General features: G+C 36.5%; 1 protein-coding gene across 1 annotated transcript in view; it reads left to right on the top strand.

Moving 5' to 3' along the window:
• The window catches only part of LOC128182983 (E3 ubiquitin-protein ligase rnf213-alpha-like), an 82,678-nt gene that overhangs the window by 59,184 nt on the left and 6,354 nt on the right, over positions 1–17,140 (top strand). The window contains exons 53-77 of the mRNA XM_052851766.1: positions 964–1,171; positions 1,539–1,950; positions 2,252–2,399; positions 2,547–2,884; positions 8,162–8,331; positions 8,941–9,162; positions 9,885–10,099; positions 10,257–10,353; positions 10,942–11,042; positions 11,429–11,611; positions 11,836–12,093; positions 12,279–12,399; positions 12,603–12,883; positions 13,089–13,209; positions 13,365–13,481; positions 13,599–13,709; positions 13,951–14,004; positions 14,128–14,328; positions 14,546–14,645; positions 15,169–15,203; positions 15,284–15,381; positions 15,965–16,118; positions 16,391–16,562; positions 16,729–16,829; positions 16,977–17,034. Of these exons, the coding sequence (XP_052707726.1) occupies positions 964–1,171; positions 1,539–1,950; positions 2,252–2,399; positions 2,547–2,884; positions 8,162–8,331; positions 8,941–9,162; positions 9,885–10,099; positions 10,257–10,353; positions 10,942–11,042; positions 11,429–11,611; positions 11,836–12,093; positions 12,279–12,399; positions 12,603–12,883; positions 13,089–13,209; positions 13,365–13,481; positions 13,599–13,709; positions 13,951–14,004; positions 14,128–14,328; positions 14,546–14,645; positions 15,169–15,203; positions 15,284–15,381; positions 15,965–16,118; positions 16,391–16,562; positions 16,729–16,829; positions 16,977–17,034 (4,076 nt within the window). The remainder of the gene's footprint in view (positions 1–963; positions 1,172–1,538; positions 1,951–2,251; positions 2,400–2,546; positions 2,885–8,161; positions 8,332–8,940; positions 9,163–9,884; positions 10,100–10,256; positions 10,354–10,941; positions 11,043–11,428; positions 11,612–11,835; positions 12,094–12,278; positions 12,400–12,602; positions 12,884–13,088; positions 13,210–13,364; positions 13,482–13,598; positions 13,710–13,950; positions 14,005–14,127; positions 14,329–14,545; positions 14,646–15,168; positions 15,204–15,283; positions 15,382–15,964; positions 16,119–16,390; positions 16,563–16,728; positions 16,830–16,976; positions 17,035–17,140) is intronic.

Below are 17,140 nucleotides of genomic sequence, written 5' to 3'. Positions count from 1 at the left end.
CAGCAGTTCTGTAGACAAGTAAGTTGTCAGTTCTGTAGACAAGTCCAGTAAGATGTCAGAGCAGTAGTTCTTTAGACAAGTAAGTTGTCAGAGCAGCAGTTCCTTAGACAAGTCAAGTAAGTTGTCAGAGCAGTAGTTCTTTTGACAAGTCCAGTAAGTTGTCAGAGCAGTAGTTCTTTAGACAAGTCCAGTAAGTTGTCAGAGCAGTAGTTCTTTAGACAAGTCAAGTAAGATGTCAGAGCAGTAGTTCTTTAGACAAGTCAAGTAAGTTGTCAGAGCAGCAGTTCTGTAGACAGTGCAGCAGTTCTGTAGACAAGAAAGTTGTCATTTCTGTAGACAAGTTTATGTCAAGTAAGTTGTCAGTTCTGTAGACAAGTCAAGTAAGTCGTCAGAGCAGTAGTTCTTTAGACAAGTCAAGTAGGTTGTCAGAGCAGCAGTTCTTTAGACAAGTCAAGTAAGTTGTCAGAGCAGTAGTTCTTTAGATAAGTCAAGTAAGTTGTCAGAGCAGCAGTTCTTTAGACAAGTCCAGTAAGTTGTCAGAGCAGTAGTTCTTCAGACAAGTCAAGTAAGTTGTCAGAGCAGTAGTTCTTTTGACAAGTCCAGTAAGTTGTCAGAGCAGTAGTTCTTTAGAAAAGTCCAGTAAGTTGTCAGTTCTGTAGACAAGTCATTGACAAGTAAGTTGTCAGAGCAGCAGTTCTATAGACAAGTCCAGTAGGTTGCCAGTTCTGTAGACAGGTCAAGTAAGTTGTCAGTGCAGCAGTTCTGTAGACAAGTCAAGTGAGTTGTTAATTTTCTAGACGAGTCAAGTAAGTTGTCAGTTCTGTAGACAAGTCAAGAAAATGCAATTCTAATCTAAATGAAAGGGTCCAACTTTGATTTCTTTTGCTCGTCAACTGTCTTATTACATTTACAAATGCAAAAATTTGTGAGTGATTAACAATTAAAAGAGCACCTCTTCTGCAGGCAGAGCTTTGAGAGAGAGCTGGAGGAGGAGTCTCTGTTGATTGTCCAGTGTGACAGTGGGAACGAGAATGCTAGTCTGGTGGCCTGTGCTCAGTATTGTGTGTTAGATCAACTCCAACAGGTGGCAGACAGAAAGATCGGGAAAACACACATCGTCTTCATCATCCATCTTCCTCGAGTAGCAGGGGGAGGATTCACCGGGTTCCAGGTAAAATTTGTTGTGATTCATATTTTGATTTCATGGACACCCTAAATACTGTGTAAGCTTATTTTATTTTAGTTTATTTTACATTTTGTTTTTATGCATTGTCAAATCTTTGAATAATGTGAAATTTAGACGTTTAACAATTTGTAAATTTCAAATTTAGAAAGAGAGATACAAGAACTGTTGTTTAGAAGAGCCATGTGGCCCATAGGCCTCTTGTTCTTATTGAAAGACTATTAAACTTTAAAAATTGTAAATGTGTATTTCAGGCTAAATATAATTGTCTTGTATAGCAATTTATAAAAAAAAAAAGGATAAACACTAATCACATTTGATCGAAAACTAATTGCATGAATAAACCATTCAACAGTGTGGTCGATGGCACTCTGTCCACATTGATGATCTCCGACCAGACAGTGACAAAATGCCCAGCTTCATGGAGATGAGGAACAAGAGTGTAGGGACATTACTAGAGAACGCGACCGGTCGGGCCGATGGAGGGGACAGAGAGGACATGGACTGGGAGGGTAGTGGTGACAGTCAACCAATCCAAGAGTCTAGGGAGGTGGAAATGATGGAGGGTCAAGATGTGTATCCACATGACTTTGGTGACATGGTGGAACACACAGGACAAGTCCATGTGGAGAGGAAGGTGGATATTGCCCTCTTCATTAAGTTGACGGCCCGTCCTGCCCTGGCAATGGTGAAAGACCCCGAGAATTCAGAAAGGACAACCGAGAGAGTGAAAATCTTGCTTGAGTTGCTTAATCAAGAAATAAAGGGTAAAAATTCTTTGTACTTAGTAAACCGAACTTAAAATCATGGTGAATTTTGTATAAACAAACACATGGAGTTAGTAAGTCATATTTTGACCAACATTTCTGCTGTGTCATGAATATGGTGTGTGCCTGAAACTTAATATGCGTCACATTACTCTCAGCTCTGTAGATTTGTGTACTAGGTTATTTTCCATTTCTATAGAAGCTGCTTACCTAGAGAGCTCAATGACAGAAACATTGTAGTGTGAATTATATCTTTAATTAAGGAATCATTATATATATTAAATTTTCCATGTTGTTACAGGAGAAAAATTGACTTTCATGGGAGGAATAGGACGACATCTTGCAGCCTTGATGAAGGAGAAAGAGGAAACCATGGGGCAATCAGCAGAGAGCTGGCTGTATGCTGAGGCCACCAAGAGGGACTGTATAAACAGTGCAGGCACTTTCAGGTATTAAGATCAATTTTATAGAAAATAATAAAGGGTGAACAGAATAATGATTATATTTATTATATTTTCAAATTGCCTGCACCATTCTGCTTAATATGTTAAAAAACATGAAAGCATTGATTTTCAGTGAGCCTTTTGATTTTGCAGAAAAGCTAGAAATCAGTGCATCATAGAGAAACTGTCCCCCATTTTGGCTGGCATTATTGCTCAACTGGACACCAACAGTAACCTTGACCTCCTGATTCAAAAAGAGCCAAGTTCTTGGGAGCACAAATTATGGCTGGAAATAATCAACAATCCATCAGCCACTCAGATTGAGTATTCTATGGTGGTGTCCCCCAAAGACCGTGAGGAACTTCCTGAGGTCATTGTCAAAGGAACAGGTTTTGATGGCCTCAAATTTAAGGCAATGATGCCGTTTTCTTGGCTAATATACAGACTTATAGACAAAATTCTAAGGACATCACAGAATATTGGAAAACATGGTAATTTTTTGGTAACACATAAGTTATTATAATACTAGGCTAGTTAAATCACATCTTAAAAATTGTTTTTCTCACATTACTCGAATTTAAATTTTTTTTTACAATTTTGCTTGTATGAGTTTGGACTTTGGGCCAGTACATTCAAAAATTTTGGATTCTGTTCCTTTTTTAGCTCACCTGAGCTGAAAGCCCAAGTGAGCTATTCTGATCACATTTTGTCTGTTGTCCGCCTGTCTGTCTGTAAACTTTTCACATTTTCAACATCTTCTCAAGAACCACTGGGCCAATTTCAACCAAACTTGGCACAAAGCATCCTTAGCCTAAGGGGATTCAAAGTTGTGAAAATTAAGGACCACGCCCTTTTGCAAAGGGAGATAATTTGGAATTTATGAAAATGTTCGAGAAATTTAAAAAAAAATCTTCTTCTCGGAAACTAATCAGCAAGGAAAGCTGAAACTTGTGTGAAAGCATCCTCAGGTAGTGTAGATTCAAAGTTGTGAAAATCATGACCCCCCCGGGGTAGGGTGCGGCCACAATGGGGGGTCCAAGTTTTACATAGGAAAATATTGAGTAAATCTTTAAAAATCTTCTTCTCAGAAACTAATCAGCCAGCAAAGCTGAAACTTGTGTGAAAGCATCCTCGGGTAGTGTAGATTCATAGCTGTGAAAATCGTGATCCCTGGGGTAGGATGGGGCCACAATGGGGGTCAAAGTTTTATATAGGAATATGTAGAGTGAATCTTGAACAATCTTCTTCTCAGAAACTAATCAGCCAGGAAAGCTGAAACTTGTGTGAAAGCATCCTTATGTAGTGTAGATATAAAGTTGTGAAAATCATGACCACCGGGGTTAAATATGGTGGGGCCCAAAAGGGGGGGGGGGGTTGAATTTTTACATCGGAATATATAGAGTTAATCTTTAAAAATCTTCTTCTCAAAAACTAATCAGCCAGGAAAGCTGAAACTTTTGTGAAAGCATCCTCGGGTAGTGTAGATTCAAAGCTGTGAAAATCGTGATCCCCGGGGTAGGATGGGGCCACAATGGGGGTCAAAGTTTTACATAGGAATATGTAGAGTGAATCTTGAACAATCTTCTTCTCAGAAACTAATCAGCCAGGAAAGCTGAAACTTGTGTGAAAGCATCCTTATGTAGTGTAGATATAAAGTTGTGAAAATCATGACCACCGGGGTTAAATATGGTGGGGCCCAAAAGGGGGGGGGTTGAATTTTTACATCGGAATATATAGAGTTAATCTTTAAAAATCTTCTTCTCAAAAACTAATCAGCCAGGAAAGCTGAAACTTTTGTGGAAGCATCCTGAGGTAGTGTAGATTTAAAGTTGTGAAAATCGTGAGCCCCGGGGTAGGATGGGGCCCCAATGGGGGGGGGGGGGGGGGTCAAAGTTTAACAAAAGAATATATAGAGTAAATCTTTAACAATCTTCTTCTCAGAAACTAATCAGCCAGGAAAGCTGAAATTTGTGTGGAAGTATCCTCAAGTAGTGTAGATTCAAAATTGTGAAAATCATGATCCCCAGGGGTAGGGTGGGGCCACATTGGGGGGGGGGGTCAAAGTTTAACATAGGAATATATAGAGTAAATCTTAAAAAATCTTCTTCTCAGAAACTAATCAGCCACTGGCAGATGATTCTTTATAATTGTTAAGACTTTGGCTCCAGGACAATTCTCCGGCCTCACAAGAAGGTTCAGAGTTTGATGTAGGTTTATATCCCATATATAAACAATTGTTAAGGATCTTTTTGAGCACTGCAATACTCAACATGTGATATGACTATAAAATCATCCTGTTAAACAAGAGGCCCAGGGGTCACAGCGCTCACCTGAGCAACAATTGCCTTAATTCTGATCAAATTAGCATTACAGTATCAAAATATCTTGACAACTAAGTACTGTAGATCTTGCTAAAAAAAAAATTGAAAATCTGCCAATTTTTATCCACCTCTTTCATTTGGTAAATACCAAGCCCCTTTTGTTGTTGTACCTGTAAGAAGATTTTTCTCTATTCCTATATACCCCCCCCCCCCATTTTGTGGCCCCACTTTTCTCTAGGGTATCATGGTTTCATCAAACTTATATCTGCATAACCTGTGCTTTCACACTAAGTACTGAGTTTTGGACCGAAAAACTTTCCCAGAATATTTTTAAAGATTTTCTCTATACATGTATATTCTTATGTAAAAATTCAAACCGCCATCACGGCCCCGCCCTACCACTAGGGGCTGTAATTTTGAATTTACACTACCCGAGGATGCCTCTACACAAGTTAAAGCTTTTCTGGCCAAATGGTCTTTAAAAAGAAGATTTTTAAAGATTTTCTCTATGTATTCCTATGTAAAAATTCATTCCCCACTGTGGCCTCACCATACCACTGGACTATTATTTTAACAAACTTGAATCTATATGATTTGGAAATGCTTCCACTCAGATTTGGGCTTTCCTGGCCTAATAGTTTTGAGAAGAAGATTTTTTTTAGAGATTTTCTCTATGTATAAAAATGTATCCCCCATTGTGGCCCCGCCCTACCCCCAGGGACCATGATTTGAACAAACTTGAATCTACATTATCTGAGGATGGTTACCCGACAATTTGAGCTTTCTTGGTCAAATATTTTGGAGAAGAAGATTTTTTAAAGATTTCCTCTATATATTCCTATGTAAAACTTGATCCCCCCATTGTGGCCCCACCCTACCCCCAGGGACCATGATTTGAACAAACTTGAATCTACACGACCTGAGGATGCTTCCATTCAAATTTGAGCTTTCCTGGCCTAATAGTTTTTGAGAAGAAGATTTTTAATATATATTCCTATGTAAAACTTGATCCCCCCATTGTGGCCCCACCCTACCCCCAGGGACTATGATTTGAACAAACTTGAATCTACACTACCTGAGGATGCTTCCATTTTAATTATACCCCCCGCAAACGAAGTTTGGGGGGGTATATAGGAATCACCTTGTCCGTCCGTCCGTCCGTCCGTCCGTCTGTCTGTTCGATTCGTGTCCGGTCCATATCTTTCTTATGGAGAAACACTAGAAGTTCTTACTTCACACAAAGATTGCTTATGACCTAAGGGTGTGTCATGACCTTGAACCAAGGTCATTCGGGCAAGGTCAAGGTCACCAACAGAAAAAGTGCAAAATTCGTGTCCGGTCCATATCTTTCTAATGGAGAAACATTTAAAGTTCTTACTTCACACAAAGATTGCTTATGACCTAAGAGTGTGTCATGACCTTGAACCAAGGTCATTCGGGCAAGGTCAAGGTCACCAACAGAAAAAGTGCAAAATTCGTGTCCGGTCCATATCTTTCTTATGGAGAAACATTGGAAGTTTTTACTTCACACAAAGATTGCTTATGACCTAAGGGTGTGTCATGACCTTAACCCAAGGTCATTTGTGCAAGGTCAAGGTCACTGACAAAAAAAAGTGCAAAATTCGTGTCCGGTCCATATCTTTTTGATGGAGAAACATTGGAAGTTCTTACTTCACACAAAGATTTCTTATGACCTAAGGGTGTGTCATGACCTTGACCCAAGGTCATTTGGACAAGGTCAAGGTCAATGGCAGAAAAAAGTGCAAAATTCTTGTCCGGTCCATATCTTTCTTATGGAGAAACATTGGAAGTTCTCAGTTCACACAAAGATTGCTTATGAGCTAAGGGCTTGTCATGACCTTGACCCAAGGTCATTTGGGCAAGGCCAAGGTCATTTGCAGAAAAGTGTAAAACTCGTGTGCAGTCCATATCTTTCTAATGGACAAATATTGGAAGTTCTTAATTCACATCTAGAATGCTTATAACCTAAGATTGTGTCATGACCTTGACCAAAGGTCAAATGAGGAAGTTCAAGGTCATTGTTTTAAAAAAAATCAGGCTCAGTATACCAATTATTCAAAATGTTTATATTAAGTGGCTGCTTGACATGTGGAATTTCGTTTGATTCGAGTCATGTTTGTTAACATAAGGATGCAAATGTTATCATGCATTAACATTTAACTTTAACTAAAATGGAATTTAAAGAATAGAAATTGGTTTGTGTACTCATATAAGCATTAACATTTTTAAAAAATAGAGCAGTTGTTATTTATAGAAAATGGACGATGAAATAGATTCATCCAATATTTTCTATAATAGAAAAAATACATGAGTTATGATTTTTTCTTAGCGGGGGTTATCAATTGTGAGCTTGCTCACAGTACCTCTAGTTTGATCTTTTCTGGCCAAATTGTTTTTTTGTAAAAATTCATCCCCCTATTGTGGCCCCACCCTACCCCCGGAGACCATGATTTGAACGAACTTGAATCTACACTATCTGAGGATGCTTCCACTCAAATTTGAGCTTTCCTGGCCTAATAGTTTTTTAGAAGAAAATTTTTAAAGATTTTCTCTATATATTCCTATGTAAAAATTGATCCCCCAATTGTTGCCCCTCCCTACCCCTGGGGACCATGATTTGAACAAATTTGAATCTACACTACCTGTGGATGCTCCCATTTTTATTTGAACTTTTCTGGCCCAATAGTTTTTGAGAAGAAGATTTTTAAAGATTTTCTCTATATATTCCTATGTAAAACTTGATCCCCCAATTGTGGCACCTCCCTACCCCTGGGGACCATGATTTGAACAAACTTGAATCTACACTATCTGAGGATGCCTCCACACAAGTTTTAGCTTTTCAGGCTGAATAGTTTTTGAGAAGAAGATTTTTGAAAAATACCAACAAATTTTCAATGATTCTCAATTATCTCCCCTTTAAAGAGGGCGTGGCCCTTCATTTGAAGAAACTTAAATCCCCTTTACCTAGTGGTGCTTTGTGCCAAATTTGGTTGAAATCTGCCCAGTGGTTCTTGAGAAGAAGATGAAAATGTGAAAAGTTAACGATGACGACAATGACAGACAACGGACAAATTGTGATCAGAAAAGCTCACTTGAGCCTTTGGCTCAGGTGAGCTAAAAAGGGACTAATGATTATAAACATAAGAATATTCGGGGGGGGGGGGGGGGGGGGGGGGGGGGGAATAAAATGGATATTATTTATACGTGGTCTACATGTATTATTGTACATTGTCCAGATTGTTTGTATTATGACTCCTTTAAGCTGATTTTATCATACCTATTGTTCCTCAGGTGAGCGATGTGGCCCATGGGCCTCTTGTTTAAATTTTCCTGTTAAACATTGTGCAGTGTAATATCCAGTTGATACCAACCCCATTTAGATTTGATGGGGGTTTTTTTTATGGATTCTAATGCTTTATTTTACAGTAAATGTTCAAGAGTCAGTTATGAGTGTGTTGGACATCATAGAGAAAACAACATTAGGGAAAGTTCTTCAGAAGTGTCTGTCAGGGGTCAAGGTCATGGATTGTCTCAAGGCCTACCTGAGTGACTTTGTTCACATGGTGTACCATGTGACCGGCCAAGAAGAACATGGGGTACAATAATTGTGTATCATTAAAGATCAAGGTTTTTGTGAAAATCAATTTATACTAATTGTTTTAGAAAATTGTTTGATGTTCAGGTTACACGTGTATAATTGCTTAAGAACATAATATATTCATCGTACAACTAAAAGATAGACAATTACAGCAAAACTCTTGTAAAATTTTAAGAGACCATAGAAAAACTTTTTCGTAGCTCTTATTCGTTACAGATTAATAATAGCGAATAGAAACTTAATATATGTAAGAATCTAAAAATTGTACAGTATGTATCTTCAATAAAGGACTATGTGTAGTATAATGCACCCCCAAAATAGAAGTTCAATAAAGAGCTTTAAAAATAAGGTTGGAAAATACAATGTAGTTGAAAACATATTGAAAGTAAGTGTGTAATGTTTCATTTGTTTGGCAAAATTGCAGGAATTGGCCCATTTAGGTGATATCGTAGATAAACAGGTATTAATAGAAATATTGTGTAGGGAAATTATTTAACTTGCTTTAAAATGTGTAAAATACGCAATCATCTTTTACCTATAGTAACATTTTTCTTAACCTTTGCATGATTGTATGATAAGTATGAATAATCTGAACATTAATTTTTAGTTGGTGTGTGAAAATTTGCTAAACGGAATAAACATGGAATTCAGAGAAGGACTACCTAGTGTTGTCATGAACTTTGTGGCCATCCACGCTGTGTACAGTAAAACTGAGCCCCGTCTCAGGAACTTTGCCAGCATCACGCGAGTGTGGCCAGACTGCAGTGAGCGAATCATTGAGTTCCAGCAGAAGAGTGCTCAGTTTTATCTGGTCACTGACCAAGAAATGGTAAGTTTATGCATGACTGTGGAAATTATTATTTATCAATGTTTTATTGTTTGAACAGTAGTTCTGTCTGGATGTCTGATAAACATCCAGACTAAATTACTTTGATAAGGTTATAGGTCAAGTATTTAAAGGACAAAGGTCAATAGATGTCAAAGGTAGTGATGGGTCAGCTGTTAACAGATGGTTCACTGACCAGAAAATGTATTAAGCAAGATTGTTGACATTATTTGTATGAATGAGCTTTTTCTGTCTCAGAGAGCCTGAAAACACCTTCAGTTTAGTGATATGTCACTGGTACTATTTTGCAAACAATTTAATTAAACTAAATAAAATTGTACTTACTTTTGAAAAAATTCCAGCTGATTACATTTTTGAGGTACAAATTGAGCCTTTTAAACTTATTGTTGGCCAGGTGTTGGAAACATTTCATCATGATAATAGATTGTTTGAAAAAATAATGCACATTGGATCCAGGTGATGATTTTTAAATCTAATCGAGGGGGATTTATTATGAGTTGACTGATAAACAAAAATTATCTTTGTTTATTAGATAAATTTCATAGCCATTATTTGTTTCCTTTAGTTACTATCTATAATTAATTGGAAATTTTATTCAACTATCAAAGATGCATTTTTGAACACATAGAGACAGACATAATATAATATGTACATTCTACTTGTATAGTAGAAGTATATTTGGCGGTGCTTTTGTTCTCCATCAGACTCTGGATGTCCTTGGGCTGTTCCTACTTTTGAAATCTTTGGAGCCAAACAAAGACTCCATCAGTGACCTGAAAGGTAGACAACTCTGGCAGAAACAAGTGCACAAGTACCGACCTGTTGTAGAGAGAATTCTGGGACAGTTTGTGACTGAGGGGCACCAGACAGGGGTGGAGGAGTTTGGTAGGAGATGTATGGAGGGAATCAAAGAGGCCAGGTAACTTAAAATTAAATGATACTGATTTCATTGTGAATTCCAATCAAAAAATATTTCGAAATTTGTAATATTTCTTAAAATATTTTTTGATTTTATTTTCACAATATATTTATGTTAATTATCATTTTGTAGTTAGATTTATAATTGTTTTATTGAGATATGTGTGGACTAAAGTGGTAGTGATGAAATTGTTCCTTCAACACGTCTGTTCTGATGAGATGATGACGGTAGAGCGTCCGATGACTCTTTGGGTGGTAAGTTAGTTAATTAAATGAGTTTTCTTCCAACAAAGCTTCATAATTTACTGAGTTTCAAAGAGATCTGAAATGATTTGCAGTTTCTTGCTTAGTAATTTCATTTAATTGAAAAGGGAAAAGTCAATACTGTACATAATGTGTGTGCAATGACCTTGAACCGATTTTAGATCAAAGGTCAAGTAATTATTTCTATATAAAATTTCTGTCCAAAGCATATTTTTCCCTATCTGACTCATAGAGTCCTATTGTTATTTATGTTCAGCGACCTTGAACCAAGTTTTAAGGTTAGAAATAAGATGGTTTTGTTTTGTCCTGGGCTTAATTTTCTTACATGGTCCCATCTGGCATATTTTTTAATCCAAAAAGTATTAAGTTAAAGTCAAACAGATTGCTGTAAAATCCTTTTAAAGTATTGCTCCATTAATTATGCCCGTTAATGAAACTGAGCCTCCATAAGGATGGCCATAAAAGTATCAACTTTATTTAGTTGTATTTGCTATATATTGATAGTCATTATTGCACAGTGGTGATTAGACTTGTTTAAAGATAATCAATGACATTCAGATTCTATTCTCATTTCCACAGATGCTCAAGGACAATGTTGATTTCAAGAACTTAGAATCTTTGGAGAAGGTGGAAAAATTCCTCAAGATATGCATGAAAAATTCTGTGACCAAAACATTTGGGTAAATACTATATAAAGTGTCAAAGTATTATAATTGATTGTGCATTTACTTCAGTGGTTTTGGGAATATCAAAAATGTAGCTTAAGGGGATCTGGGTGACCATCAAATCTGTCTTATACTTTAATATTGGATATATTTGGCCATACTAAAACATTTAGTAAATAAAGAATCCAAGACAGTATTTATTTATGTAAATCATGCAAAATATTCAATTCGTATTTAAATTTAAAATAACTTGATCTTCTTTTTATATTCCCATCCTTGCAAGATAAAAATTCAATTAGATTAAATATTTTTTCCCTTGAAATTCTTCATTTTTCTGGCGAATATGAAGCAGTTGCCTAAATTTTCAGAATTATGTGCACTTATGTTTATATGAATTACAGACGACAGGAGGATTGTAAAGCTTGTGAGAGCGAGATCACTGAGAGACCCGTACAACTTCCCTGCAAGGATATTATCTGTGTGAAATGTTTCAATGAATTGGCAATTCTTGAGACCAGGGAGTGTCCTGTCTGTCAGAACAAGATCCCTGCTCATTTCAACCCTCGACAAGACAACACAGAAGAGTGAGATGAATATGCAAAACCTGTTTTGAATCAATTTGAAATAATTATTGTAAAGTGAAAAGAAAAACCTAGACCGTCTTAAGATTATAAACAGAAGTTGCATTTTAAAACAGAAGTGATATAAAACAGAAGTTCTATGATACATCATTTAGTTGTTCAGTGGCTTAGACACTAAAGGCTCAGTTAAAGGGCACTGTAATAATTTATCTTATAATTTTTTTCAGCCTTAAAATTAGGAAGTTAAACCTTTTCAAAAGTCGGTGCAACAGTTTCTTTATGGACCTTGTATCCCAGCTCTGTTTCTCGGATGATGAGCCCCCTTCCAATGAAGTTGTCCAGAAGTTGATGTCCTACATCACAGCCACCGCCCGGAGAGGACAGGGAGGAAGGATGGCCAGTAAGGAGATGTCTGTGTTTGAGGAAGGCATTGATCCTACACCAGTCCTACGGTCCTTCCTCCTACAACACTTGCTCAGGACTAGGTCAGTGTTTGGCTCAGTTCTCAGCTTATATTTTGTTTACATCAACACTGCTGAGTTTGATTTATCAAATTATGATGAGTTATCTACACTTTTCAATTCTATCATTATACAATTTTAAATGATTTTCGTTTATTCACATTTACTTTGACAATTATAACTAAATAATGTCACCCCTTAAACCACAGCTCTGAACAAGTGCAGCAGTACTTAGCAATGTATTTGCAACAAGCAGAGGATTTGATGCCACTGAAAGAAAATGAGGAGAAAATGGTTGAGCTGTGTCTGTTGATCATTCAGTGTGTAGAGGTAAAAGTTTGGGTTTTTTAAAATTAATGATTCATTCTTCTCTTTCTTTTTATCATGCAGACATGTATAGAAATTTGATCTAGGAGTTGAAAGCAAGATCATGTACATCATGTACATAGCCTTGTTTTTATCAGTCAGAGAAAAAGTCATTGATAAATTATTACCTTAATAGGTACACTTTATAACTGTTGTCTTATTTCAAGGACTCCTTCAATCATGAGGTTGCCAAGAGCACAGACCCAATGAAGTACAAAATCAGAATGGCGACCCAGATGTTACAGCATGACGTGGGTTCTTTGGTGAGAGAGGGGCTGGATGTGGAGAAACTGTACTGTATGGCACAGACCCGGTTTGGACTGACTGTTGTAGCAGAGGTTCTCCACAAGTTACTGGTGGAGAAATCAATCAAACACAGCCAGCAGACAAGGAAGCTTCTAGAGGCAGCAGGAAAACTCTGTGATGAGTGTGGCTCAAGGCAGCCAAAGTAAGACATTGCAAAGTAATGTTTACATAAACTGAATTGAAGAATATTATTTTGCAACCCAGCAAACATTAATATTAGTTTCAATCAATTACGAGAGGCATTATAATTCTTTCGAGTAAGAAAAGTCCAAGATGAAGAGTCCCTCATGATTCTTGCAAAATTTTCTTGCATGCAAAAAGATATTGATGGTGACTTCTGATTCTAGATTGTTTCTGATCAAACACCTGTGTCGCTGCTTTGGAGTGGAGACTTACCAGAAGATCTGTAAGACAACTGATGCCACCATTGTACGCTGGCTGAGTGTACCCGATCTCCAGAAAAATGAGGTAATTATCAAGAAGTCTATGTTAATTGATGATCAGTTTTCCATCAATCATTACCAAGAATTCTGTGTTAATTTTAAGATCAATAAGGTGCAGTAAATTCAATAAATAAAGTAAATACAAGGAAAGTTCTATATGAGTGTATTGTGTTTTGTCAGATTGTTGAGTGCAGTGACCGATTCATCGTATGTGGGGACCAGTACAAGGAGCTGAGAGAAAAGCTGACACAGGCAGCTCTAGGACAGAACATGGACATCTTTGATGCAGCTATCCAGGTCTCTAGAGCCAGATATTGTTTTAAATAACATACATGTTGTTATAATCTCAGCAATATTAGCCATCCACATTATGAATTTTCCCATGATTACAACAGCTACTAATTCCTTTATCAGGCTGTTCAGCTACCAGATTATCAGAAGAGAACCCTGGTCCTTCTAGCTGTGATGAGAGAAATAACTATGTCTTATTTGTATCCTGAAAACAAAAGAAGAGTCACTCCAGCTGTTAGTACATAATTTGATTTTTAATTACAATCATTTTTTGACGAAAGTATCATGGAAAAAACTGATTTTCGAATATAACTAATGTTTATCTTATATATAAATATCATCGCATAATTATTTGTCAAAATGTCCTCATTGAGAAAGAAGTGAACATGACATGCTGTCAAAAGTATATGTTTTCCTGCTTGAAAAAGTACTGGTTTTCACATTGAATGTGTTTCAAAGAGGCTTTATTTTACAGGCGGTTGAACAATTGCATCAGCTCTTGGCTCAGCATCCACTGTTTTCCAATCAGGTATGAATTGCCCCCCCCCCCCTTTTTTTGCATCAAGTATTGATAAAGAATATAATTAATTGAGTGCGTATAATTAGATTGTGTTTAATTTTTACATATTGATTTGTATTTGAATTCTGTCAGGATGATCTGCCTGCTGCACTGTGTAGAAATGCTGTATGGAGGAGGAACCCCCAGCTGACTGTACAGGAGGGGATGGACCTGGGCCACCAGAGTACTGTGTGTCTACTGAACCATTTCTTCATCACCCTGCTGGAGATCCCAGAGGAGAGGACACTGGTGGAACCACTCAACAGACTGGTCCAGCAGCCAGGGGACATGCAGGTGGGTGGACGGGGAATCCTGTTCAGTCAGTGATATATGTATTTACTAAATTAAGGGTTTTGAACTATTCTAGAAAATTAGTACACTTAAAAGTTGGGAAATGCAAGTTATATCAAAAGTCCATTTTGAAATACAAATTAGGAATAATACTGAAATTTCTATGATACATCACCATGATTTAACTAATTAGCAATGTATACATCTCTTTGAACCATAGAACTCCTTTCTACCAACTATGCCACAAGATGATGTTGCTGAAATAAAGGAAGCTCTGTTGGCAGCCAGACGGGGAGGTGATGAAAATCCAGTATTTTATCGTAAGTTAAGTTTTGATATTATTTATTATGTTTTTTGCCCAAGACTAGAATTTTTGCTAATTGAGGCTTAGAATGAAAATACATTCTTTTGATACCTTTAATAATCGGATTGTAAAATGAAGAATATATGTGAAAATAAATTTATTTAAACTATAATGTTAAATCGTAATACAAACTTTTTAAACCATAAATTTATGGATGTAGTGAACTGATTTTGAGTCCCATAGAGGTGAATAATAAAGAAATTAAACACTTTTATAACAAATTTCTTTACAGTTAAATGAAAATATGTATTTAGTGAATAGGTATTATTAAGAATTTGTTATATGGTTATAACGAATTACAGATGTAACGAAGTAAATTCATTGGTCCCTAGGACTTCGCTATAGCCAAGTTTTACTGTATTGTGAACATTGAAGACAATTGTCATCAGATACATTTTGATAAGAAAAACTCAGTTCAAGTGAGCTTAAAAAAGATGAGCCCATGCAATCAAGTCTGAAATATTTCTGTTTCTCCATAGGTTGTCCCAATGGTCATCCATATGTGATTGGAAATGTAAGTAAAAGAACAAAAAATTTAAAGTCTTTAATTTAAGGCCCAGCAACTCACTGATTGTCATTAATTGTGAATTGTAGTGTGGTCGTCCATATTATCGCGGGCGTTGTAAAGATTGTGGTGCAGATATTGGGGGTGAACGTCATCAACTTTTAGCCAACAATCAGTTGCATGATGGGTAAGTTTGTGTAATATTATTTTATGGATAGAAGGGAGTAATTATAAAAAGCAAAAAAAAAATTTCTTCTTTTAATCTTAAAGGGGCATGGTCACAATTATGGTCGATTTTAATGTTTAGAATGCTTCAGTAAGGCATTTTTAATAGGCAACCAAAATTTGAGTGTCCTTTGATGAGTCATAAGCGAGTTACAGAGCTTACAATTCTTTGCTATGACAACAAAGTGTTTGTTTACATTTTGAATGTTGAAGTGAAAATTCCAGTTTTAGACCTAAAATGAATGTGTTAATCATTAGGAACTGTTTATTTATGCTTAAAATGAATAATAAGATGGACAAACCAGCTTTAAACAGATTTTTTACTGGTATATTGAACCTATGTAAACAAAAACAGGGCAGGAGCCATGTTTACATGACGAAGAATTGTAAGCCCTGTATCTTGCTTAAAACTCAACGACTGGCACCCAAATTTCATTTGATTATTAGTAATGCATTCCTAAATCATTGCAAATAATAAAAACAAAAAAATAAACTTTGACCAAACTTGTGACCATGCCCCTTTAACCATCATGTCGGGGTTTCAGGCTAGACCAGACTGCTACAGGACATGTGTTGGGTCGGGTGGAGGGGAGACAACCAGATGCCAGCCCTGAGAGAGGACTCTCTCCCATTGAGTGTGCCATTGTACGACTCTTCACTCACATGGCCATGTATCTAGGTGCCAATATCAATCAACAGGTCAGGTTCCTGAAGATTGCAAACAATAAAACATTCAAATTTAAAAGTCATAGATGTAAACAGTATACATCAGATTCTGTAATTTTTTACATAAACAACCATAGGTTCCAAGTTTTTCACTGAGTCTTTTAATTTTATAATGCCTCTTTTAAAACTATTTTAGCATTCAATAAAATAAATTCCACATGAATAATTTTGTTTTGTTTTGATTGCTTCAGGCCATCCAAATGACTTAGAGTACAGTATTCAATCATACATGCATTTGTTTTTAGGCTATCCAAAGTCTGATAAAGCCAGACCTTGATGCTGACAATGTGCTGCCCTTTTTGTGGGCTCACATAGAGAAAGACCTGCTGACCATTCAGAGAGCCGTAGGGAGGAGTGTGGACGATGTTTATATCCTTATACACAGTATCTGCAGAGACATGATGAGAAAACACAGAGGTAAAATCAGGGGGCCATGTTTGTATGGAATGGATCAAATATTAAATTTAAAATAAAAAATATATATATACAGTGTCTTGTTGTAAAATGCTTGCTTGCTCTCTCTCTCTCTCTCTCTCTCTCTCTCTCTCTCTCTCTCTCGTTCATAATTATTTTCACATTTCAGGTGGTCAGCTGAACCAAGAAATGTGTGTTTTGGCCAACAAGGCTGCTAGACAGAAATGGGAAGAAGACTTTGCAAAAACCATTTTGTCACCTGTTCTTAAGGTATAAGTTCAATATTTCTTACATAGCTCTGTGAAGATTTACTCACATACCTTAAATACTGCTTTATTTCCAATCATTTTTTTATGAAGTTTAATATTATATTTCCTTTCAGTCTTTCATGGTTCTTTATTTTATGTATTTCATAAGGAGATGACAAAAGATCTGAAGTCTCTAAATGAAAAGCTTGCCAATGATCAGAGATTAGGTATGTCATTTTGACATTTTCAAACTTCATAAATATTATGAAAAATGCATACATGTACTTACTAGTACTTCTAAAAGGGTTGACACATCAATGTAGAACATAATGA

Source organism: Crassostrea angulata, chromosome 5 (assembly GCF_025612915.1).
Source record: "Crassostrea angulata isolate pt1a10 chromosome 5, ASM2561291v2, whole genome shotgun sequence".
Taxonomy (NCBI): domain Eukaryota; kingdom Metazoa; phylum Mollusca; class Bivalvia; order Ostreida; family Ostreidae; genus Magallana; species Magallana angulata.
Note: the sequence above shows the minus strand (reverse complement) of the source record. Positions and strands in the feature narration are given on the sequence as shown.